Source organism: Thamnophis sirtalis, unplaced genomic scaffold, assembly GCF_051295495.1.
Source record: "Thamnophis sirtalis isolate CommonGarterSnake01/CBP01778 unplaced genomic scaffold, rThaSir2_p1.2 scaffold_8, whole genome shotgun sequence".
Classification (NCBI taxonomy): domain Eukaryota; kingdom Metazoa; phylum Chordata; class Lepidosauria; order Squamata; family Natricidae; genus Thamnophis; species Thamnophis sirtalis.
Window position 1 is genome coordinate 81,164,741 of NW_028261388.1, and position 24,949 is coordinate 81,189,689.

Below are 24,949 nucleotides of genomic sequence, written 5' to 3' on the forward strand. Positions count from 1 at the left end.
GGCTATAATTGATTAATCTTCTTTTAGATGAGATCCTTTCAAAACATCGAATCCAAAGCAACTGTCCCTTCCAAACTTTGCTCTTCCAAAGCTCTATCCATGATATGCTACTAGTATGAGTGATTTTACGTAAAGATCTTTCATGTGTCCTAGCACACGTAGGGGAACTGAAGTGCAACATTTCATTAATACAACAATTGAACTGTCATATCTCAGAAAGCCACTGAACATCAGGATCTAGGGACACACTATTTTATCTGCATTAAATGAAAGTGTAGGTTAGGTTAAACAAGCAATAAGCAAGTTCAATTAAGGAGATTAAACCAACCAGTACATCCAAGAATTTCATTATTACTGCTGCTGTTATTTATGAGTTTTTTTAAAGCTCTTCCTTTGATCAATGTACTTATTCACGACTAGTGGTGACAAATTAATCTTCTTGCACAGCATGACATAACTTCAGTGAGAAAATGAAAGTGTTCAAAGTGAAATGAAGTCTAAGTTAATTGACCTAAGTAAACTATATAAAACTAGAAACGTATTTTTATTGAATGACCCACGTGACATATATTAGATATGAAGATGTTTGTCTTCAGGAAGAGATTGGGATCATGTAATGAAGCTATACTTCCGTGTACTTCATTCTTAAAGAATTAAGCATATTCAACAATGCAGAATTCCACATATAATCACAATTCAGCTGGAGTAATTCATACATTCAAAATACCTGATGAGAACACACTGGTTGTCATGACGTTTCCATAGGCAGCGGTAGCATTCATTAGCAATAGCAAATATATGAGGTGAAATCTCTCCCAGGTGATGGCAGCTGTAATGCTCTATCGTGGTCTGATCATATAGACCTGGGATAGTTTTATAGGGGTTAACCGAGGCAACAATGGAACCAATGTAAGTCTGAAAGAGAAAAAAAAAAAAAAGGCACATTTTGGTGATTTGATTAGATAGCCTGCTATAATTCATTATATTCCTGAATTAAAAAATATATATTTGACAAGGCCTAGCATATACAAGTATAGAAAACCCCCAAATCTGAAGCGGGGGGGTGGGGGGAGATCCCAAAAGGCTGGGGATGATTTGATTTCATCAACTGAAAAAAATTGACATTGTTTGGTAAAAGCAATTCTATGTAGAACTTGTTTTTACTGAATTTTAATAGGGCTCACTCTTAAATTAAATATGGTAAAATTGCAGCCTAGGATTATGAAATGCAATAGAAGATATGAGGCACAATCCAGAACCTATTCTGGAATGTTCTCCAGCAGAAGCCTAAGGGCAGGGAAAGGCAATATGTGGTTACTAGTAGGCCTGTGAACATCTTCATTGATTCTTCTTAGGCTCCTTGCCCCAAATTTGTTTGTTTTTTAACTTAAATATTTGAATTAAATGGGAAAAATATCAGCATCTACGATAGAGGCAGCCCTAGCAATAGCAACTAGCAGTTCGACTTATATACCGCTTCATAGGGCTTTCAGCCCTCTCTAAGCGGTTTACAGAGTCAGCATATCGCCCCCACAGTCCGGGTCCTCATTTTACCCACCTCGGAAGGATGGAAGGCTGAGTCAACCCTGAGCCGGTGAGATTTGAACAGCCGAACTGCAGATAGCAGTCAGCTGAAGTGGCCTGCAGTACTGCACCCTAACCATTGCGCCACCCCGGCTCTGTGGTCCCATTATCTGTTGTCTTATGTATCTCTCATAGGAAAATGCACACCAAATCTTTATACCATAGTAAGTGATTTCATGTATCTACAGCAAATTTGTGTGTATCTGGTACTTTTCAACATTATCCCTCATCCATGATCTTATCGGCTGTTCAGCTGGAATGGGATACCACAAATAACAACGGTCATCTTTATTTGTGTTTTTGACAAAGCTTTAAGGTATATTATGAGTAAATGAAATCTATTTATTTTGTCAATTTATATTGCCAGAGGTGACATGACTGATGGCAGCATACACAATTAAACAAGGAATTTGTACAGTACACACAATATGGCATAAAGCAATTTTAATCAGACTCAATTTGCACCCACCTCAAGTCAATGAACCCAGTCATATTCACAAGATCGACCAACTCAATGCTATACAATAGCCAGGCAAGGTGCATTTATATGTCAAAGGAAATACTATTCCATATGATAAGCACAGCAACAAAGCAAACACATCTCTTGGCTCCCAACCAGGGGTGGGTTTCAACCGGTTCGCAGCGGTCCCGGCGAACCGGTTGGTCGGAGAACCCGGAAGTAAGTAACTTCCAGAAACGGCGAAGGGCCCACCCGCCCACCCGCGCTCCTTACCGGTCTTTGAAGGCTTCTGTGCTTCCACGCAGGCGCATGGCACATACAACGCCTGCGTGATTCGCCGCAAGCAGCTGGATGGCACATACAGCGCCTGTGCAATTCTCCGCCAGCAGCTGGAACATCGCGCAGGCGCTAAGACGCATGTGTGAACTGCACGCGTGCACGAGGACGCCACCGGCCCCGTTCCAACCGAACTGGTTGGAACGGGATTAGCAACCCACCACTGCTCCCAACATATGATATTATTTAATTGACAGAACCCAGAGCAAGCTCATTAAAGACAGAAACAGGTGGCCCCACGTTAATGGAGGCTTTTTATTGTTCATAATCAACACCTTGAATTGCACCAGCAAATACCAATGTTACTTGGAAATAATAGTATCAGAGGTGGTTGAGATGTACAACTGGGTAGGATTAGCATGTATATGTTCAACAGAAGTGAGGAAAGAACTGAGCTCTGAGATATCTCACAAATAAACGGTTGGGGATTTGGTCTTTCCTCTATCAACACTGGCTGAAAGAATCCCTGAAGGAAGGAAGAACAACAATAAAATGATGACTCCTATTATTAGGACTCCTATCCTAATCTATGAGCCAGTCCTAATGGACACTGTAATTAATGACATGAAAGACTGAATTTAAATCTTTTTCCATAGTATCCAGAGTAAAGAGCAAAGAAGGATGGATGTTTCATTTTATTACCCCTGACAGTTCTGAACAAAGGAGGAATCCAGTGGAGAATCCTTTTCCAAGAAATGTACATAATAAAAATAAAAATAAAAAAATAAAATAAAGGAAAATCTCAGTTCAACAGGCCATCTGGAGTGAAGCAGTCTTTGTTAATGGCAAATGCTTTTAAAATCCAAAATTGTGCTATTGTTCTGTTTTTGTAGTTACATAATTGCTGTTTTTGCATTTGCACGAAGGACATAAATTATATCAAATATTCATGCAATGAGACCAAACCAAAAGTTTATTCGTTTGCATGGGAGGAAGATAACTGAATGGAAGTCCAAAGAATCAAAATTGTACTGTAATGAATAAAATATTTAACTACATGATTTCCATTTAGCCCATGGAATTAAACGTTTTCACAATGATACTAATACTAGGAATGATTATCAGGGATGTATTCAGAAATGTATTCAATTGAATGTTTGCAAAAATTAAACCACAAACACTTTAACTAAATTTTATTTCTTATAGACCAGTGTTTCTCAACCTTGGCAACTTGAAGATCTCCGGACTTCAACTCCCAGAATTCCCCAGCCAGCATTCGCTGGCTGGGGAATTCTGGGAGTTGAAGTCCGGAGATCTTCAAGTTGCCAAGGTTGAGAAACACTGTAATATAGACCCTACATATAACTTTACAGTTGCCTCACTTTTCAAATCCTTTAGAACCTTTGTTTTAAACAAACTCTCAAAACCTCTTAAATGCCAAACATGTTGAAAAGGTAGTGAGGCTATAACTTTGAATCACTAAAAAGTTTATTTTAATGTTGGCAAAGATACATATCATTAAAAAAAACATCTTTAAAAAAATACCCAGTGGATGTAAAGAAAGTTCCATCTGGTTCAGGATTTTGGCTGCTATCCAACTAATTCTGCATACCCAAGGCTAATTTGTGTTTTGGGAAAGTATGTGCCTAGACACACACACATGCAAACACACAGAAGCAACAACATGCCAAATGCGGAATTTCAAAGGCAGTTTATTATATGGTGTTGTAGAAAGGATGTGCTTTCTAAATGTAAAAATAAAAGTAGCGGTCAGCCAGATTCCTCTGGAAAAGCCACAAAACAGGAGGAGAATTCAAAGCAATGTCTTCTTTCTCAAATTCTTGCAATCTGTGTCTGAACACAGAGAACAGAAGGCCCGTCTTCAGCAATTCGACCCAATCATCATTGATAAAACAAATTACATTGTAATTTGAGACACAGTATGTTTGTTGCGATCCCATTGTGCAAGCTCATTTTTCCGTGAGCCAAGTAGGCCAGCCATTGAACACAAGTTAGTACAAAAAGAAATATGTAAGGCAGTCCAGAATAGGCTGTTTCTTTACTTCTAAAGTGAGTCATAATTTATGGTTGCATGTTGATTTACCAACACTTCGGTTTGCCTTATGCTTAATTTGTTTACCTAATTTGTAAGGGACAGAGTTCAATTCTCTCCCTAAATTATAAGTTAAGTGTTTGAGGTCAAACTTTTTTCTTAAAAGCAATAGTTTAACATATGATTATATGTTTATAGAAGCTTCAACCTACAGAAGCTGCATCGTTTGTTACAGAAATCTGTTTGTTACAGAAATCATTTAACCATGCGTTGTGTTCTCATAACAAGATGTTATGCAATATGGCAGGTGCAACGCATTAAAATATTCCTCTATAAACAAATTAATACTATCCAAGAAAAAAAATATCCTTATCTGTAAAGAATAAGATGTTTACCTTCTCCCTTCTACAGCTGGAAATAAATCCCACGAAACAGACTCGAATAGAAGTGTTGAGAGGGAGGTTTGAAAAAAGACTCTGAAAAACTTTTATTCTTATTATGCCAGCTTTAACATTTGATTCACTCAGAAGAATTGCCAAAAGGCATATCTTAAAGATCATTCAAATGAGAGATATAAACGAGACTGGAAAAAATGGATTGACTATATACAAAATAAATACGGGACCAAGAAATTCCAGTTAGCCTATGCTGAAGATCAGAAATGATTTAAACTGTTAAAAGTTAGTTCAGTAAGAAGAAGCTAAGGTCAATGTAGAATGTCATTAATTTCTTTATTTCTTTTTTCTCAATAGATTTTAGACTGTGTTAGTTAAAAATCCATACCGTGTACGGGTTCTGGGAAGTCGGGGGGGGGGGAAGGAGGAGGGGGGTTGGGGGGGTGGAGGGAGGGAGGGAGGGGCACACACACACACAAAAAAAATTGTACTTCAATGTCTTAATGATTGACAAATGATGAAATATTTGTGTTTTTTTTTAAAGAAATAAAATAGATATTTGATACTTAAAAAAAGAAGAATTGCCAAAAGGCAAATTCAGTATCTACAAGCGTTTATTTCAGGGGAAATACAAAATGGATTTCAAGAAAAGGATCTTTGTAATTTATTTGAACGTTTTGGTGAAATGCAGCACACACACACACCTGCAAATATGTGGCAGTTAACTAAATAGCAAATATTGTTGCATACGCAATTTCAAGAGATAGGGCACTGTTGCACAATAGGGCTTAGACCAAGGTTCCCAACCCTCGTGCCATGGCCTGTTCAGAACCAGTGCACAAAAGCGGCGGATGAGTGTGCATGCACAACCCCACTTATGCAACCAGTGGGCAATTCAAATGGAGCAGCTACACATGTACACGCTTGGCCACGACTTGCACGGAACCATCTCCCCCCCCACCCCCTTGGTCTGCAAACCTGGAAAGGTTGGTGAAGGCTGGCCTATTTTCTGCTCAGCATGTACTTTATTAAGTTATTTCCATTTTTGGGGGGTATATTTTCAGATCTAAAAACTTAGAAATGAAATAATGGGCACTTCCTCAGGTCTGTGTTTTTAACAGCAAAAACTAAAACAAATAAAACATACATGGACACACACGAGAGACACATAGAGAGACTTCATTTTAATTGAAGTCATGGGAAATATCTGCAAAATAACCTTGATCCAAAAAAGAAAGCTGAAACATCAACCAGAAGAAAAACAGATGGAAGTTTCTAATGAGTGTAGACTACCTAAAATCACTATATAAGCCTGGTGATTTCTCATTTCTTGGAATATCAGAATATCTGAGAGTTTACTCTACTTTTGTCACAGGTAAATCACCCATTATTCACATTTAATTATGGCTTCCAAAATGTTAAATGGATTTAACCTCGCTTGTAAATCAGAATTAGTATGCCAAAGCCAGTATCTAGAACAGTGTTTTTCAACCTTGGCAACTTGAAGATGTCCGGACTTCAACTCCCAGAATTCCCCAGCCAGCGAATGCTGGCTGGGGAATTCTGGGAGTTGAAGTCCGGACATCTTCAAGTTGCCAAGGTTGAAAAACACTGATCTAGAATATAGATACTTCTAAAACAATATTTAGCAGATTAGGATAACAAAGATCGGAATGTCTAAAATGCTCTCTTTTTTTTTTGCATTTGGCTAGAAGCCAAAAGAGAATAAAACAATTCATTCTTTCATTTATCATTAATATATAGTCATTAGCTGCCTGAAAGATCTCTCTTGAGAATAGAACTAGACTGAAAAGCATTCCGTAATTAGATGGATCAAGTGTTATTAGAAGAGTTTATTGAACCAAGACGAAGATATAAAGCAAATGGAGATCCAATTAAAGTTGATGATAACTGCTCAATATATTATTCTAAAGATGCTGTGCTAAAACAAGTTTCATTCGTTTTAGGATATAAAGCAAGTCATCCAAATACAGAACGTAGAATGTTTCGTGGCATGACAAAACCGCGCTCGACTAAAGCGCATTGCTGACGTCATCAAGAGGGCGACAACAGCGAGCGCGGAGAAAGAAGGGCGCTTTAAATAGCACTTTTAAAGCAAGCCGATTCAAGTTAAGGTAAGGGTTAGGTTTAGGGTTAGGTTTAGGGTTAGGTTAAGGGTTAGGGTTAGGGTTAGGGTTAGGTTAAGGGTTAGGATTAGGATTAGGTTTAGCATTAGGTTAAGGGTTAGGTTTAGGGTTAGGTTAAGGGTTAGGTTTAGGGTTAGGTTAAGGGTTAGGTTAAGGGTTAGGGTTAGGGTTAGGGTTAGGTTAAGGGTTAGGGTTAGGTTAGGGTTAGGTTAAGGGTTAGGATTAGGTTTAGCATTAGGTTAAGGGTTAGGTTTAGGGTTAGGTTAAGGGTTAGGTTTAGGGTTAGGTTTAGGATTAGGTTTAGGATTAGGTTTAGGATTAGGTTTAGGGGGGTTAGGTTTAGAGGTTAATTTTAGGTTTAGCGTTCACAACGTGCTTTTTTCTCCACGCTGTTGTCGCGCTGTGATGATGTCAGCTATGCGGTTTCGTCGAGCGCCCTTTAGTCGAACGCGGTTTTGTGGTGGAACCAAATGTTTAAATAAAATTAGCGCAATGGACAAAACAGCCATAAAGATTAGGAACGTATAGAGAAATGCATGTATAGAGGATATTGTTTACCATTTGTTCTTCCTTTAATCTACTAAGTCACCTTTTTCTCTCTCTTCTTCTCTTAACTATCCCTTTGCTATCACACTTAGTCCTTGATACCTCTTAAAATCTTTTCTTAGGTTCTCTGCCTATTTCCTGAATTTTCCTTCAGGAATATTCACTAGAAAAAACTCAAACTGTGGCGGAATTTGATCTACTGTTTGCTTATAATCATACTTCAAATGTTCTACTCTTATTTTTCTTTTAGGCATTGAGAACTAGGCACACATTAAAAAACAAGGCTATCTTAAAATTATTACTGCTACAAAAGTAATCAATATCACATATAGGAGGAACTCTTTCATCACAATAGCAATGAGACAAAATTCATCATTGATAAAACTGTTTCACGTGGTAAAATCTTCATTAACCTCTTGGTAATGCCTAAAAGAATACATGTGCTAAAAAGGAAACGCTTTTGGCTTGAATCATAGAGGATTCATTTCCAAAATTTATTAATCATTTTTTTTTATTTTTAGCTCTAACATAAACTTGCTTCAATCACTTTCTTTCATGCTTGTTTTGACCTCATTTCAGCTTGTATTTACCCAAACCCACTGACAGTCTGCAATCTGTGGGAAGCAAATACATTCGGAGCCAATTCTTAACACCATAATTAGACTGCCCTTGCGTTTAACTATATCGCACATGTACTTATGTGGTTTTACGTTCTCTTCCGGCCAACATTTTCTGTGTAAAGTGCAACTATCCCATGAAAGAGTAACTTCTACAGTACTTTTCAGACATACAGTCTTTGATATAGCAAGCCACGTAACCACCATACCGCGAGCACATCTAATTTTGGAACCAGGCTTTTGAATGCCAAAAAAATTTACAGTCTTTACCTTATGATGCAGTCAACTTTTTGTACTTTCAGTGTTTCTCAACCTTGGCGACTTTAAGTCCTGTGGACTTCAACTCCCAGAATTCCCCAGCCAGCTATGCTGGCTGGGGGATTCTGGGAGTTGAAGTCCATAGGACTTAAAGTCGCCAAGGTTGAGAAACACTGCTTTAGATGAAATATCTCAAATAACAGTCTTAGCAATTTGTATTTTCAAGTCTAGGAACTGCATATCAGAGTAGCATCTAAATGTTATCTATGGAAATCTAACCATCAAATAACAAGAATAGTAACAATCTGGTGTCTGAATACAAGATGCCACTCTACCATCATGTATAAATGGGCTTGAAAGAAATACCTGGAGTGAGAATTTCGCTATTCAAAATTAATGGAATTTTGAGTTGAATTCATATCTCATATCTCTGAATAAAGAATTATACTCCAACTCCTTGAAGTGGGGATGTTAGGGTAGAGGCTAACAAAAAAAAAAGCCTGTTGCTTTTCACTATATGACATAATCCTAGTTTTTATCATTAATTTGGACTGATCTTTAAGCATAGTAAAGTAGATTATTACTAAAAAAAAGAAAGAAGAAGAAACATAATTTCACCATTTTAGACTAACTCAACAAAATGTCTCCATCTGATTAGACTAAAATGGCTGTTCATTTATTGGCGTCAACAACAGTATTAAGGAATCATTTCCACCAAATTGCCATATACTGTACTGTTGTGGCCCAGCAGGAACTGTTGGAGCTGCCACCAGACTCCGACAGCGAGGGGCCCTCTGAGTCGGCTCTGGAGGATGTGGAGGACCCTGGACAGGGTTCCGACTCCAAGCAGGGCACAGAGAGGCTGGTTGGCCACCAGGAGGCACCTGAGCCTTGGACCAGTGGGGAGGAGACAAGGGAGAGTGTTCCTGACATCAGCAGTGAGTTGTTCCTGGATGCCCGGCACCGAAGAGCTAATAGGCGTCAGGAACAGTTGCGCAGTTACAGGAAGTAATTGCACTCAGCTGGTGGTCATTAGGCTCCTCTCCAGACTATAATAAGGACTGCTTGTGCACACACCCCTCTTGCAGAAGTCAACGCAGGAACGAATGTTGGAGAACATTATGGTGAGCTTGGCAGGCTGGATTGCTGCCAAGACTTATCTTTGTTTATTGCTGCCCAAGCTTGTCTGTGCCGGTTTGTTGCCAAGGACCTGTCTGTCTGTTAATTAAATGCTGTAACTTATCTTTGGCTCGGAGTGTGTGTTGGTGTGGGACGAAGGGGGTCAGAACACTGTACCTTACACCATATTTACACCACGTAACCTGGAAGGGAAATTTTCTTAATGCTAGATTAATATGATCATTCACGAAAAATATTCATGTCTTATTCTGCTCTTCTGGGCACTTACATAAATTTTGTTTTGCTGATATCGTTGGAATAAATTATACATGATTGCACCTTCATGGAGATCTATCAGTGATGCCATATCTTCCAGGCCATCGTTACTTGTAGGTTGCATAGGTGTAACTTTTTGGTGTGTAAGTGATCTTTGTTTGTACGTATATACCTGAAAAAAATAAAAAAATAACAACAGGTCATTAAAAATGGGCAATTTTAAAAAACATGAATTCTATTTTTGCTTTTGAAAAAAAAAAACAAGTCTTGTAAGTCTTCATTAAAATATAAAATGCATCAATTGGCCGATTCTTAATTTGACAAGGGACAGTACCCAACAAATTAATGCAAACTAAAATCACCCAATATATTCATGACTCAATCCTGTATCTACTGTTAAATAAAAACATACATTTGAAAATTAAAAAAATATATCCATCAACATGCCCATAATTATGATTCTAATTGATTCTAATTATGATTCTAATTGGGTACTTGAGAGACCGCCTACTGCCAATTACCTCCACTAGACCAATACGATTGCATAGATTAGGCCTCCTCCGAATTCCATCATCTAGCCAGTGTAGACTGGCAACTACCCGGAGGAGAGCCTTCTCGGTGGCTGCTCCGACCCTCTGGAACGAACTCCCCATGGAGATCCGGACCCTCACCACCCTCCAGACCTTCCGCAAAGCCCTTAAAACCTGGCTGTCCGGCTGGCCTGGGGTTAAGACTCTAACCCCACTCGAATTTGTGTGGCTGTTGTGTTTTTTAATATGTTGTATTGTCTGTATGTTGGAAATTGTTTGTCCCTCCCCCCCCCCTTTTTTTAACTGTGAGCCGCCCTGAGTCCCCCCAGGGAAAAGGGCGGCATACAAATAAAGGGAAAATGAAAAATGAAAAATGAAATAATTTAACTCTACTTTTTCCAGTTAAGCATGAAATTAAAATGAAAGCAAAGCATTTGTACTCAAAAATGTTCTGAGTAGAGGAGAGAGGAAAAAAAATCAGTATTTTATCCTGAGAATTATCAGAGAAATTCTTTGCACTAGAGAACCCAGTTCTTCAAAACTTTCTGTGAGTTCACTCGGGGTCTTACAATTTTTTCAATCATGAAATCTATTAGTTAAAAAACAAATAAAACCTGGAAATCCTAATCCAAAAGTACATATTTATTACTCAATTTTGAGGCTACCCAACTCCTCAACGGCTCTGGATAGATTACAAATAAAACAAGATTTTTTTTAAAAAAAAAACAACCCACAGTTGATCAGAAGGCTAACTCAATATCAAAAACAAGAACGAAAACCTGGAGCAACAATAACAAACCAGAGATCCACAATCATCTTATTTCAATGCCTGGGGAAACAACCAGATTTTTAATAATTTTAGGAAAGTCGTTAAGAGTGAGAACAATATTGATTTCTGTGGGAATGTCCTTCCAGACAGCAAGCACTGCCCTCAAGAAGACCTGCTTCTGGGATCCTGCAATATTAGACTCAAAGGCAGGGGGTGGGAAACTGTTGTGGCCCAGCAGGAGCCGTGGGAACTGCCACCAGACTCCGACAGCGAGGGGCCCTCTGAGTCGGCTCTGGAGGATGTGGAGGACCCTGGACAGGGTTCCAACTCCGAGCAGGGTGCAGAGAGGCTGGTTGGCCACCAGGAGGCGCCTGCACCTTGGACCAGTGGGGAGGAGACAAGGGAGAGTGATCCGGATGTCAGCAGTGGGGAGGAGCCAAGGGAGTTGTTCCTAGATGCCCGGCACCGGAGAGCTAATAGGCGTAAGGAACAATTACGCAGTTACAGGAGGTAATTGCACTCAGCTGGTGGCAATTAGGCTCCTCTCCAGACTATAAAAGGAATGCTTGTGCACATGCCCCTTTTGCAGAAGTCAACGCATTAACTAATGTTGGAGAACAGTATTGTGAGCTTGGCAGGCTGGATTGCTGCCACGGCTTATCTGTGCTCAATTGCTACCAAGGACCTGTCTGTCTATTAATAAATTCCGTAAAGTATCTTTGGCTAAGAGTGCTTTGGTGTGGAACGAGGGGGGTCAGAACAGGAAACTATGTCCCCTTTATGACCTGTGGACTTCAATTCCCAGAATTACTGAGCCAGCATGAGACAGTTGAAGTCCACAGATCATGAAGGGGACATAGCAATAGCAGTTAGACTTATATACCGCTTCATAGGGCTTTCAGCCCTCTCTGAGTGGTTTACAGAGTCAGCATATCGCCCCCAACAATCCGGGTCCTCATTTCACCCACCTCGGAAGGATGGAAGGCTGAGTCAACCTTGAGCCGGTGAGATTAGAACCACTGAACTGCAGATAACAGTCAGCTGAAGTGGCCTGCAGTACTGCACCCTAACCACTGCACCACCTCGGCTCATAGTTGCCCTGATCTAAGGTTTCCATTGCTCACTTATTCTAGGCTGCAGCCAAAGCCTCAGCTGGACCACCCATCCTCACCTGATGGGGGCTGGTAAAAGTGACTCCACATGGAAAAAGCTCACGTTCCCTCTGAAACCCAACTTCTTTTTCTTGTCCTTCAAATCCAGCGTTCGTTCATTATTTCAATTTGTACAGCCTCCCATGCCAAATGTATCACTTCCCACAGCCCACAATTTTTTAAAAAAACAATATAAAAACATCAGAACAACACAGCAATTTAAGAAGAATAAAAATAACTCAAAAACCACACTACAGCATTCATGGTTGAGGTAGTTCAGCATCCATCAATCGAAAAGAGCCGAGGTGGCGCAGTGGTTAGGGTGCAGTACTGCAGGCCACTTCAGCTGACTGTTATCTGCAGTTCGGCGGTTCAAATCTCACCGGCTCAAGGTTGACTCAGCCTTCCATCCTTCCGAGGTGGGTGAAATGAGGACCCAGACTGTGGGGGCGATATGCTGACTCTGTAAACCGCTTAGAGAGGGCTGAAAGCCCTATGAAGCGGTATATAAGTCTAACTGCTATTGCTATTTCTATCAATACAGCCATAGCACAAGCAGTACCATGCTCCCAGGACCCCCCCTGTTGCAAAATGACATTTTTACGGGCACACACAAAGCCAGAAGGGTTGGGAGTCAATCTAATGTTCAAGCGGTGATGCTTGAAAGGGCAAGGATGATGAGAGGAAAGGCCCTCTTCCTGGGGTCTAATAGGAACCAAGCATGCCCCCTCCCGCCAGACCTGATGGGACAAGTATGTGATCGAACAGAAGTGGTCTCTGGAAAGAAGAGTCTGTACAACTCTCAGCTTTGGAAATTCAATCTTACACCGCTTTTAAAACCTTTCCATGTCTGTGATGTAAGTGTGAGCTCTCATTATCAGCCCTTACAAAGCAGATGTTGGAACTTCCAGAGCTCAAAGGCAGCATCACATCTCATGTATGCACAGCTGAGTGTTTCATTTCTTTGAACAATGATTAAAAAAACCTTGTTGGTTTTTGATTGGTTGCCTGGTTTACTACAAGCAAAGGGATTCGGAGTAAACATTCAGAGAATCAAGCAGTACTTATCCAAAACCACCCTCGTGACTGTCAATCAAGTAACTGCAATTAATATGCATGGTTTGGGCGGATAAGTGTTAATTTGATTAGAGGAATTGAAGTCCTAAAATTGGGGGGCGGCGGGGGGGGGGGAGAGAGTTGTAAAAAACTTTTTGGAGGAATATGCCACATATTATAAACATATATAATAAGCATGAATGGTCATGCATCAGAAATTGTAGGCTTGGTAGAAATCCCTGAAACTAATTTATACATACCTAATTTGAGTTTATTGACATTCTACATATTATAAGGTTGGTGATATAAAAGCATTTCTATGCATCCACAGAAGAAACTCTGTATTGTTTTTCGGGGTGTGAAAAGCCAATTTATTGTATACAGCGGCACTGGAACACGGAATGTCTGATTTTATTGGTGACAAACTTTATAGCTGAGTTTGATATTCTCTCTCTCTCTCTCTCTCTCTCTCTCTCTCTCTCTCTCTCTCTCTCTCTCTCTCTCTCTCTCTCTCTCTCTCTCTCTCTCTCTCTCTCTCTCTCTCTCCCATGTTTCATTCCCTATGTAGCAGAAAGGAGCATCCCTTAAATATAAAGTAGTAATGCCTTTGCAAGGTCTACTCAGGCTGGCTTGTTCAATATATGCCATCCGGAACATAGCTGTAATTTTGTTATAATGATACAGAGGAACTCCCTAATTAAACAAATAAAATTAAAAACCTTGTTCATATAAAGGCGATAGCTACTGTGTGGGGGTGTCATGGAATGTGCACCTACAGCACAAAGGGGGAAGGTTTTGCCAACTCGGAGCGTTTCCAGGAGACCCAAATGAAGAGTCTGCGCTGGATGGGGCTGAGGCGAAGAGGGTTCAGGATAACCACACCCTAGAATTTTACAGCATATATTGAAAAGGTTAGAAGATTATAGCTTTAGTTCGGCAAGATTCTGTCTATTAGATTTAAGCAAATAAAGGGCTGGGTTTGATTGGATCTCATCTTCCCTGCGCTTGGGCCTGATAATTTGCCATGAAACTTTGAGGCTTCTTAAACAGAAATAAACTATCATTTGCATTCATTAAATATGAACTTCAACCTCATATGAGTCTGAAGAACTCACATTGCAGCTGACTTAATTATAGTGTTCGGGGCTGCAGATTTCTTGCACACGTTTGCCAAACAGCATAGCCTCTGAATGTGATTCCCCACAGGTTTGTTTTCTTTCCACTCTTCTTTTGCTCCTACTTTTCAGTTCTTGTATCTGTTCTTCTCCTTTTAACATTTTCTCAGCTTTTTCCAATTAGACAAGCAGTGGGTAGTAGCAAGAATGGGAAGGGCACAACCAGCAAGAACAGGAGACATCGCATCTGATTCATGAAGACTGACCAAGAAACTGAACTCTTTCTCTGCAACTCAGAGAAGGAAGAGGACTGCTTTAGAAGATCTTACTCCTAAAGTCAATTCTCCAGTCAACAAACTTTGATTTAGCAGGCTTCGGATGCAATGGACAAGATCTGTCTGTGCTTGTGTAAAACCTCGTCCACCATTTAGGCCTGAAGTCTTATTCCTATTTTATTCATGGGTAAAGTATTTTAAATTCTATTCAAATTTAATAAACATTCTCTTTCAATAGGTACACATTCCTCTATTTTTCCTTTAAATCAAGGTTTTGTAGTTCTACTGATAGTTCTTACTGATCCTTACCCTTACTCTCTTTTGCCCTAATCATGTAAATGCATTTACTTTTATTTATCCATTACATTTCTGAACCGCCCAGCTCCTTCAAAGAGGAACTTTAAGTCATGTACAAAAAAACCTGTACCAATAAATCTGGGTGCTATGAATGAGTAGTAAAAATCTTGAATTCTTGTATTCTAAATGCAGATTAAAAGTTTACAAGTAATCTTGCTGAACAGGAAACCATATACCGGTATCTATCTATCTATCTATCTATCTATCTATCTATCTATCTATCTATCTATCTATCTATCTATCTATCTATCTATCTATCTATCGTATCATCTATCTATATCTATCTATCTATCTATCTATCTATCTATCTATCTAATCTCTATCTATCTATCTATCTATCTATCTATCTATCTATCTAATGTGTGTGTGTGTGTGTGTGTGCGCGCGCGCGTGCGTGTTGTATTTTTGCTGATAAATGAATAAAGGGAGACTAGTATAGATCTATTTCAAGCTATTTAGCTCTCATCAGCTAGCCATACCCTTACTGGGATTCGAGCCTGTGCTATATTACATCGTAGGCAGACGTCTTAGCCATTAAGCCACAGGCTCTCCTCCTTATCAGCTGAAGCCAGGGAGGAAGGTATATATTTAGTGTCACAACCCCTGGTATGCCCCAATTATGGGAGGAAGCTAACTGCTTCCACTATCTGTCAATCGGCTCGTCACAAGAGTCCATCACGACACAAATGTACAAAAGGCAACAGTAAAAATGTTGGGTTTCTGTCATGATGGACTCTTGTGAAGAGCCGATTGACAGATAGTGGAAGCAGTTAGCTTCCTCCCATAATTGGGGCATACCAGGGGTTGTGACACTATATATATGTGTGTGTGTGTGTGTGTGTGTGTGTACACACATACATACATACATACATACATACATACATATATATTCTGTATCATATCTATATCTATCTATCTATCTATCTATCTATCTATCTATCTATCTATCTATCTATCTATCTATCTATCTATCTATTTGGGTATTTGCCTCTGTAGTCATTTTCTGTTTTACTTTCTCACTCTATAAACTGCAACTTGCTTGTGGCTTTCTAAAAAGATCACGGAAAAAACCTCAGGCAGTCATCAGTACTGCTAGAGATAAAAGTTTCTTTGTATTGAAAAAGTGGAATCAAGCAATTAAATTATACTGCCATGATTCAATGATGGTAATGTCAACCATGGCCAACAAGGGATTTTACAACAGGTAGCGTGAGCCAGGGACTAAACCTATAAAATTCCAAGAGAACACAAGAATACAAATTACAAATTAAGGTTATATTTTTACTCTAACAGTAAACCTGCTTCAGAATTATGTGTACAGCAAGGTATGAACTATGATGAAATGTAAGTTGCTGCATAATTTTGAAGGTAGGAGTCAAATGGGGGAAAAAATGAATCAAGAATTACAAGTGAGGTACATGAATAAATATAATATATGACCTAATGTGATCCAATAGAACCTTCCTTTGAGGCACTGAGAGATGCAAAACCAGAGAAGAAGGTTTCATTTAAGATATTCAATATTGATTTGATTACATCTTTAATTGAATTTGAAAATGTGAACTCAATCAATTTGCTGAAATGTACTCAACTGCAGACTGGACACACACTATCTTATGTTCTTCTCCCCTTTCTTTCTCTTATCCATGAATTTGGAGGGGCAAGTTACATCCCTTCAACCTGCTTCTACAGGTTCCACCACAAAACCGCAGACGACAAAATCGCGGTCGACGAAAGCGCGCATTTGACGTCATCACAGCGCGACGAAAACATTGCGCTGTGATCGAAAAATGTAAAAATAAAGCGAAAACCTTACCCTAACCCCCCCAAACCTAACCCTAAACCTAACCCTAAACCTAACCCTAAACCTAACCCTTAACCTAACCCTAAATCTAACCCTAAACCTAACCGTTAACGTAACGCTAAACCTAACGCTAACCCTTAACCTAACGCTAAACGTAACGCTAACGCTCTAAACCTAACCCTAACCCTTAACCTAACCCTAACCCTAACCCTAACCCTAACCCTAACCCTAACCCTAACCCTTACCTTTATGTGAATCGGCTTGCTTTAATTTAATTTTAATTTTAATTTTTAATTTTTTTCGTCGCGCTGTGATGACGTCAAATGCGCGCTTTCGTCAATCGCGCTTTTTTGGACCGCGGTTTTGACGGGTCACACTTCTACATACCATACAACCAGAATTTATACAAATAATTCAAGAAGGTGAACATATCCAACACTTCCTCCTTCTATTTTCCCCGTGAAATGGATTGGGCTGAGAGGAAATGGCTTTCCTGGCTGAGGTAGGACTTGAACCCCCAGTCTTCTGCTTTCGGCCTGGAGCCCTACGCCAAACTGGTTTTCAGCTGCTTCTTTTCCGATGCAGAAACTGATTTGATTCTAAACCAAATTCTGTTTGGATCAAGAAACTTTGACAGCAGCCCAGAAGGTATTGGACTACTGCAACGTGCTCTACATGGGGCAGCCCTTGAAGAGCATTCGGTGACTTCAGCTTGTCCAGAATGCAGCCGCGCGAGCGATCGTGGGTGCACCTCGGTTCACCCACATAACACCTATCCTCCGCGAGCTGTACTGGCTGCCTGTTGATCTCCGGGTGCGCTTCAAGGTGCTAGTTGTCACCTACAAAGCCCTTCATGGTATTGGATCTGGGTACTTGAGAGACCGCCTGCTGCCAATCACCTCCGCTAGACCGATTAGATCCCACAGATTAGGCCTCCTCCGAATTCCATCCACTGGCCAATGCCGATTGGCTACCACCCGGAGGAGGGCCTTCTCTGTGGCTGCTCCGGCCCTCTGGAACGAGCTCCCCGTGGAGATTCGAACCCTCACCACCCTCCAGGCCTTCCACAAAGCCCTTAAAACCTGGCTGTTCCGACAGGCCTGGGGCTAAAGACTCGCTGCCCCACTTCGAATGGTATGATTGTTGTGCTTTTTTAATTGTGTATGGTCTTCATGTTTTGTAACTTGTCTGTTTTTCCCCTCGAATTGTGAGCCGCCCTGAGTCCCTTTCAGGGAAAAGGGCGGCATACAAATAAAGTAAATTCAAATTCAAATTCAAATTTAGTCCAAAGAACAAGCTATCATGTCCTCCTATTAGACATGTGTCCTCCCACTCTTCAATTCTAGAGAAGCAGTTTTTAAAAACTGCTTTCTTTTTTACTATGAGTAGATCTTCCTGGACACAGTTCCCGCTGCTTTTGCCAAAATAACAGATTTAGTATTGTGTTATCTTTCTGTGATGTTAAATGGGGTTGCGGTTGAGTTACAACGTTGCAATACTGCTTTTCTCAGACCGATAAGCTTGACCCCCATCTGGCAATGCCACAAATGCATATTTTCTTGTTTATATAGACACCCAAACAATACACATAGAAAGTTACATTGGATCTACACAGCCAAAGTTAAAGCTTCAAAATGCACATTGATATTGATACAGCTACTTTAAAAAAAAAAGAAGCAGCTTTTAAAAAAGAATCAAATTATCTGTCCATGCAGTTCTTTAAAGTTGACTTGGAAATCAGTATACATTAGGCTAGACAAGAATTTGGTGGTAAATTAGAACTATTTTGACACACAAATAATTGTACTCCGATGTCTTACTGATTGAGGAATGATGAAATGTTTGTTTTAAAAGAAATAAAACTTTTGAACCGGAAAAAAAAAGTTGACTTGGAAATCAACCAGTACAGCTCATTATGTAAGCGTACCAGAGCATCAGAGGTGGGTTCCTACAAGTTTGCACCAGTTCGGTAGAACCGGTTCGTCAAATCTACCGAACCGGTTAGAAGAGGTTCCACCAGAAAGCAGGCCACACCTACAGAAGAGGTTCCAAAATTTTTTGAAACCCACCACTGACACAAACACACACAGGGACAGAGAGAGAGAAAGAGAAAGAAAGGAAGAAAGAAATAAAGAAAAAAAGAAAAAATAAAGAAAAAGTGAGAGAGATGAAAGAAAAAAAGGAAAAGGGGACAGAGAGACAAAAGGAGGAAAGAGAGAGAGAGAGGGAGAGAGGGAGAAAACACATGGCTGGCAAGCCACTCCCACCAGGTCACATGGCTGGCAAGCCACTCCCACAAAGGAGGCCACACCCACAGAGTAGGTTCGAAAATGTTTTGAAACCCACCACTGCATAGCATGCCCAAAACTGCATGGGCTGCTGTTTTCTGGACCAATTAAATTCTCTTTTGCTTTTCAAGGATAGTCCCATTACAGAGCATTGCAATAGCCCAGTTGAAAAGTAACTTATAACTGACTGTTAAAAAGGACTCCCAATCAAGGATTAGTCACAACTGGGATACAAATGAATTTATATTAAAAAAAGTCCTCTTGGACTTGGCTTCCACTTGCTTAACCTCTCTTCATTTCTTGAAGTCATAAGGATTGATTTAAGTTCTAGGGGAAATACAGTTAAATTACCAAGCACTGCACTGAGAATATTTTAAAGCTAAAATAATGGATTAAAATCAAGCCAGCACTTCTGATTGATTAATCAATAAGCAAAGAGCCGAGGTGGCGCAGTGGTTAAATGCAGCACTGCAGGCTACTTCAGCTGACTGCAGTTCTGCAGTTCGGCTGTTCAAATCTCACCGGCTCATGGTTGACTCAGCCTTCCATCCTTCCGAGTTGGGTGAAATGAAGACCCAGATTGTTGTTGGGGGCAATATGCTGACTCTGTAAACCGCTTAGAGAGGGCTGAAAGCCCTATGAAGCGGTATATAAGTCTAACGGCTATTGCTAAAGTTGTGAGATGCTCATTGAGACATCTCTTTAAATTATTATCACTTGACACATACATATATCTTTTCAGTAGCCCAAAACCAAAAGAGGGTTTACAACAGGACTAAGAAAAATACTTATTTGAAGATTGTGCCAAACTTTTCCACATCATTCTTGACCAAGCATCTTTCCAATGTTCATGGTTATACAGCTCTGCCGAATAAGCCTAAGCTACGGCAAAATAAATCTACCAGTGACTCATATCATACTCTTTCCAAATCTCATTTCCTACAAGCGCTCAGAAAAAGGCTGTTTTTCACTCAATATGAACCTCAGAAAAAGCCTATTTTTCACTCAATATGAACCTTTATTTGAAGGCCAATTGATGGAGATTAGTTTTTATGAAAAACCTGATTGTTGATTTGACTGCTCTACAGCTAAGTTTCGTAAGCTTGGCAAGTTTAAGATGGCTGGACTTCAACATCCACAATTCCCCAACCAGGAGTTGAAGTCCATGTCTCTTAAACTTGCCAAGATTGAGACGCATTGCTCTACTGCAACTAAAATACTCTAATCAACATAACTTTACTACCATTACTATCTAGTTCCAAAATTTTACAAAATTTCATCCCCTACACATGATGGCAGGGCAATTCTTTTTTTTGAAAAAAATGTATATAACAAGACATTAAAATGCACAACTGAGCCAATAAAATTGAAAAAAAAATTCTCGCACTCACATTTCTTGTCAAACCTGCAATACCGCTTGCAACGCATATTTCATTTATCATTATTACAACATTAATTTATTCTGATTCCTCTATAAACAACTCCCGTAATATGTTTGTTGAAAGGGAATGAGCATGGAGGAGGAGACAATTCTTTAAGATTGAAATCAACGCTTGTTCAGATCCTTAATTTGGCATTTCCCCAAGGGTGTGGAATCTTTTTGTAGCCAATAAGGTTACTTTTTAATACCATTATTGAAAGCTACAGAGACAATAGACGCAATGAGATGATATCAAAGAGCAAGCTGAGAATTTTCAGGTTATGTTTCTTGTTTTCAGAGAATCTGATCTTTTTCTTTTATTGGGTCAAGCAAACTGGATGCTTAACACATCAATTTATTTTTCTCATCATACATTAGTTGTAATTGCATTACTGCTAATATATAGCTTTTCATCAAATGTCCCTGGTGCAGTTTTGAGGATTTGGGGGAATTGCAAAAAAAATATGTTACATGATCCTGGATTATACTAATAAATCCTCAAGAGACACAATTTCAAACACTGTTCCTGACTTCATTCACAAACACAACATTTGCATTCTGGTTTATACAAAACAAAATGAAAAAGTTGGTTAACACTTAAGTGTAAGTTAGTATCCTTGTTTATGCTCCTCATCTGTGGTCAAACTACACTCTAATTGCTAGGAATAAACAATAAGTTGTAGCTAATAGCAAAAGTGAATTGAAATGTAGATTCAGAAAATGTGAATCATAAGTTTCCTGGTGGCTTAATAAAAAAACATTAGATTTCAGTTTGAAGTTACATCAGAATAGGCCTCAAGAGAATATTACTGTATATATTTTTCTCTCACGTGCATCACAAAGCTTTACACATAAATGAAATATTTCTCTTTAATGTATGGATATTCCTTAACTTTCTAGCAATTTAACGATTCTTTTAACAGTTCAGTGCTGTGTGTATATTCACAGAAATTCACACAATAGTTAAGAGCAGCCAACCAACCAAATACTACAAACAAAACCAGAGAAAAACATTGTGAGCGGATTTTTAACACAACAGACGTCCAAGGTTTATTTAACCTTGAGAAATCCTTGTAGTCCAGCTGTGATAACAGGTTCCAGTGAGAAGGAAAAAAAAATATTGAGACGTTATTTATTCATTTTAAAATTCTAGGTCAGAGTGTATTTTACAAAATCAGAAGGATTAATTTTAGGCTTTTAATCAGAACAGCTTCTTTCTTTCAACCTTATTTTTCCCCGTAACTTTTATTTGGCACTCTTTACTTTATACTAGTGTTATCTGCTAAAAATATATAGCTTTAACAAGCCAAGACCTCAGAGTGAAATATTTTAAGCAAAGGAAATTTCATTATCAGCTTATAAAAAATCCCCAAGCCCAAGTCCTTGGATAGTTCTTCTGCATATCTACAGTTTAGTTCTTCATTTCAAACTATCAAATAACAACATATAACACATTTATTAATGTGTGATCCTTAAGGGTGTCTTTGAGGAGACCACTGTCTGTTGAAGTTGCTGTCATTCAAGTTATGGTATTTAGAGACCTTCATCCACTTGCAACACATTTATGCTAACACTATAGCAATAGCAATAGCAGTTAGACTTATATACCGCTTCATAGGGCTTTCAGCCCTCTCTAAGCGGTTTACAGAGTCAGCATATCGCCCCCAACAACCATCCGGGTCCTCATTTTACCCACCTTGGAAGGATGGAAGGCTGAGTCAACCTTGAGCCGGTGAGATTTGAACCGCTGAACTGCAGATAGCACAGGATTCCTATTCAAGCACAGATTACTTAGACTGAAAGCAGGTTTTATTCTTAACTGTATTTACACATATGTGGGCAGTGTTCCGTGAACAGTGTTCCGTGCGCCTTCGGTGTTTAGTCATGCTGGCCACAGGACCACGGAGACATCTTTGGACAGCGCTGGCTCTTTGGCTTTGAAACAGAGATGAGCACCGCCCCCTAGAGTCGGGAACGACTAGCACATGTGTGCGAGGGGAACCTTTACCTTTCCCCAATAATTATGTAAAATATAGTTCATTGGGAAATGTTTCAAATTTCCACTAATACATTACATACGACTGAGTTCCAAACTGGTGAGAGGATATAGATCAGCTATGCAAAACAAAAGGGATCTTCAAACAAGGTCAAATCTGAGATGAGGGGACAACTCCAAATCCCTCTCTGCCATTCCTTTTCATGTTGAGAAGAAAGTCTGAACACATAGATAAGCTCAAACATGGTTTCTGAGAAGCTATTATAATTCTAACCATTAATGTGCGCACTTATGTAGACATAACAAAATGCTTTTGTTGTTGTTTAAATATTCCTTATAATTGTATTTCCTCCCCCCCCCCCAGGGGCTGTTGATCCATCTTTAATATGATCTTTGTGATATCCCAATCAATATAATTTAAAGGTGAAGATTGTTGCTTCAAAGCCAGACCAAAACATTAAAAGCTATTTTTATTTATTCGTTTTACAAAAGGACAGGAAGAAGCCTATGTCCCAAAGAAAAATTAACAATGAAAAACCAACATCCTTTGCCTTACAAGGCAAGAGTTATTATGACTGTGCTTTTGCAGCAATCGCAGTGATTGGAAGTCTAAAAAGCTATTAGAGCAAAAGTAAAATTTGAAAATCAAATGGTTTTTGAGTTGGCCTCTTTGTTTTTATTGAAGGATGATTTACTGATCTCCTATTAAACTAAAGACTTCTTGCAATTCTAGAGAATTCACTTAGCTTGTTCCCAAAGGCAGAAATATAAATAACGCGACATAGCAAAAGGAAATATTATTTGTACTCTTTAGATGGGATTACTTTGACGCTGACGCAAATTGCAAGTTTCACATTTCTTAAATTGGTAATAATGAAACGTGACTCCAATTATAAATTAAAATTCATCAACAACTATCATTGTCACCACTTGCTCCTATTTCATTGTGAACTAGCTACTTTTCCAGCATGTAGAAACATTGGTGATTCACTAAAACAAATGTTTATGTCAAGAGAAACGGACTGGGACAAAGGTTCCCTGATATATTTTAGGTTTCACATATATCTAGGTCAGTGGTGGGTTTCAAAATTTTTTTAGAACCTCTTCTGTAGGTGTGGCCTGCTTTGTGGGAGTGGCTTGCTGGCCATGTGACTGGGTGGGAGGGGCTTGCCAGCCATGTGACTGAGTGGGAGTGGCTTGGCAGCCATGTGACTGGGTGGGCATGGCCAACTTGTAAAATGTAGTGAAACTCACTTAACAACTCTCTTGCTTAGCAACCAAAATGTTGGCTCAGAAACTCTGGCATTTGAAGCACGCAAGTCTTAAAGCTGTCAAGTTACAAGACCCTTGCACCCCTAAACCTTTAGGAAAAAAACCCCCAGGGATGTTCAAACTTGACAGCTTTAAGACTTTAAGGTTTAGATAAGACTCTTGGAGGCGGGTGGGGTGTTTGGTGAGCCAGCCAATCAGTGAGTGGCGGGCGGCACAAGCATGGTGCGGACGAGCGGGGGGAGGGAGCTGGAACCGGTTCTAAACAGTAGATTTGTGGAACCTCTTCTATAGAAGGGGTTAGAACTGGCAGGAACCCACCTCTGGTCTAGGTGAAAAACTTACACAAACAGCATGAAAGGCAGGCAGGCAGGCAGGCAGGCAGGCAGGCAGGCAGGCAGGCAGTCTGTCTGTCTGTCTGTCTGTCTGTCTGTCTGTCTGTCTGTCTGTCTATCTATCTATCTATCTATCTATCTATCCATCTATCATCTATCTCCATCCATCCATCCATCCATCCATCCATCCATCCATCCATCTATCTATCATCTATCTATCTATCTATCATCTATCTATCTATCATCTATCTATCTATCTATAATCTATCATCTATCTCTATCTATCTATCTATCTATCTATCTATCTATCTATCTATCTATCTATCTATCTATCTATCTATCTATCTATTACATACCAAAGAGCAGGGGGTGTATATTCTTGATGCGATTATTAAATAGGAAAAGCAATGAAAGCTGGGGATCTTCATTTGAAGAATACATTACTGACTATTCCAATGCTAACAATGGAAACAATTTTAAACAACAGTAATAAACAAATAAACACATTTATTTTTAGTGACTAATTACAAGTTACTTCTAAATCGTAGTTTGGGTAATGAAGCACTTGCAAGAAAACAACCAAGCTCAGAGAGCACCAAGGATCCCTCGTTTCAACCATGCTACAAATATACTCCTCTATTGGTAAATTATTTCCTCCATATCTCTATCATCCCTCCTTTGAATTATATCTGGATTTCAGTGTCTTGAAGTTTCAAAAGGCTCTTAGAAATGCCTCTCTTTGCAGGAACCTTATGAAGCTGGAAAATGTTTCTTATTTATTCTAACGGTTGTTGTAATATTAGGAAATATTCGTACTATTACATAAGGAAATATTTTCCATTGATTGCATCAT

The 24,949-nt window shown here is 39.4% G+C and overlaps 1 protein-coding gene and 1 long non-coding RNA gene across 2 annotated transcripts in view; one reads left to right on the forward strand and one right to left on the reverse strand.

The window, feature by feature from the left end:
- Positions 1-24,949, reverse strand: part of MYO10 (myosin X) — a 161,015-nt gene that overhangs the window by 98,289 nt on the left and 37,777 nt on the right. Inside the window, exons 3-4 of the mRNA XM_087721987.1 lie at positions 9,745-9,903; positions 728-915 (exon numbers count right to left, since the gene is read on the reverse strand). Of these exons, the coding sequence (XP_087578113.1) occupies positions 728-915; positions 9,745-9,903 (347 nt within the window). The remainder of the gene's footprint in view (positions 1-727; positions 916-9,744; positions 9,904-24,949) is intronic.
- LOC148044509 (uncharacterized) lies at positions 13,806-15,076 on the forward strand. Its single transcript, XR_015697591.1, has 2 exons — positions 13,806-14,148; positions 14,523-15,076. It is a non-coding gene; the product is annotated as an uncharacterized LOC148044509 (long non-coding RNA).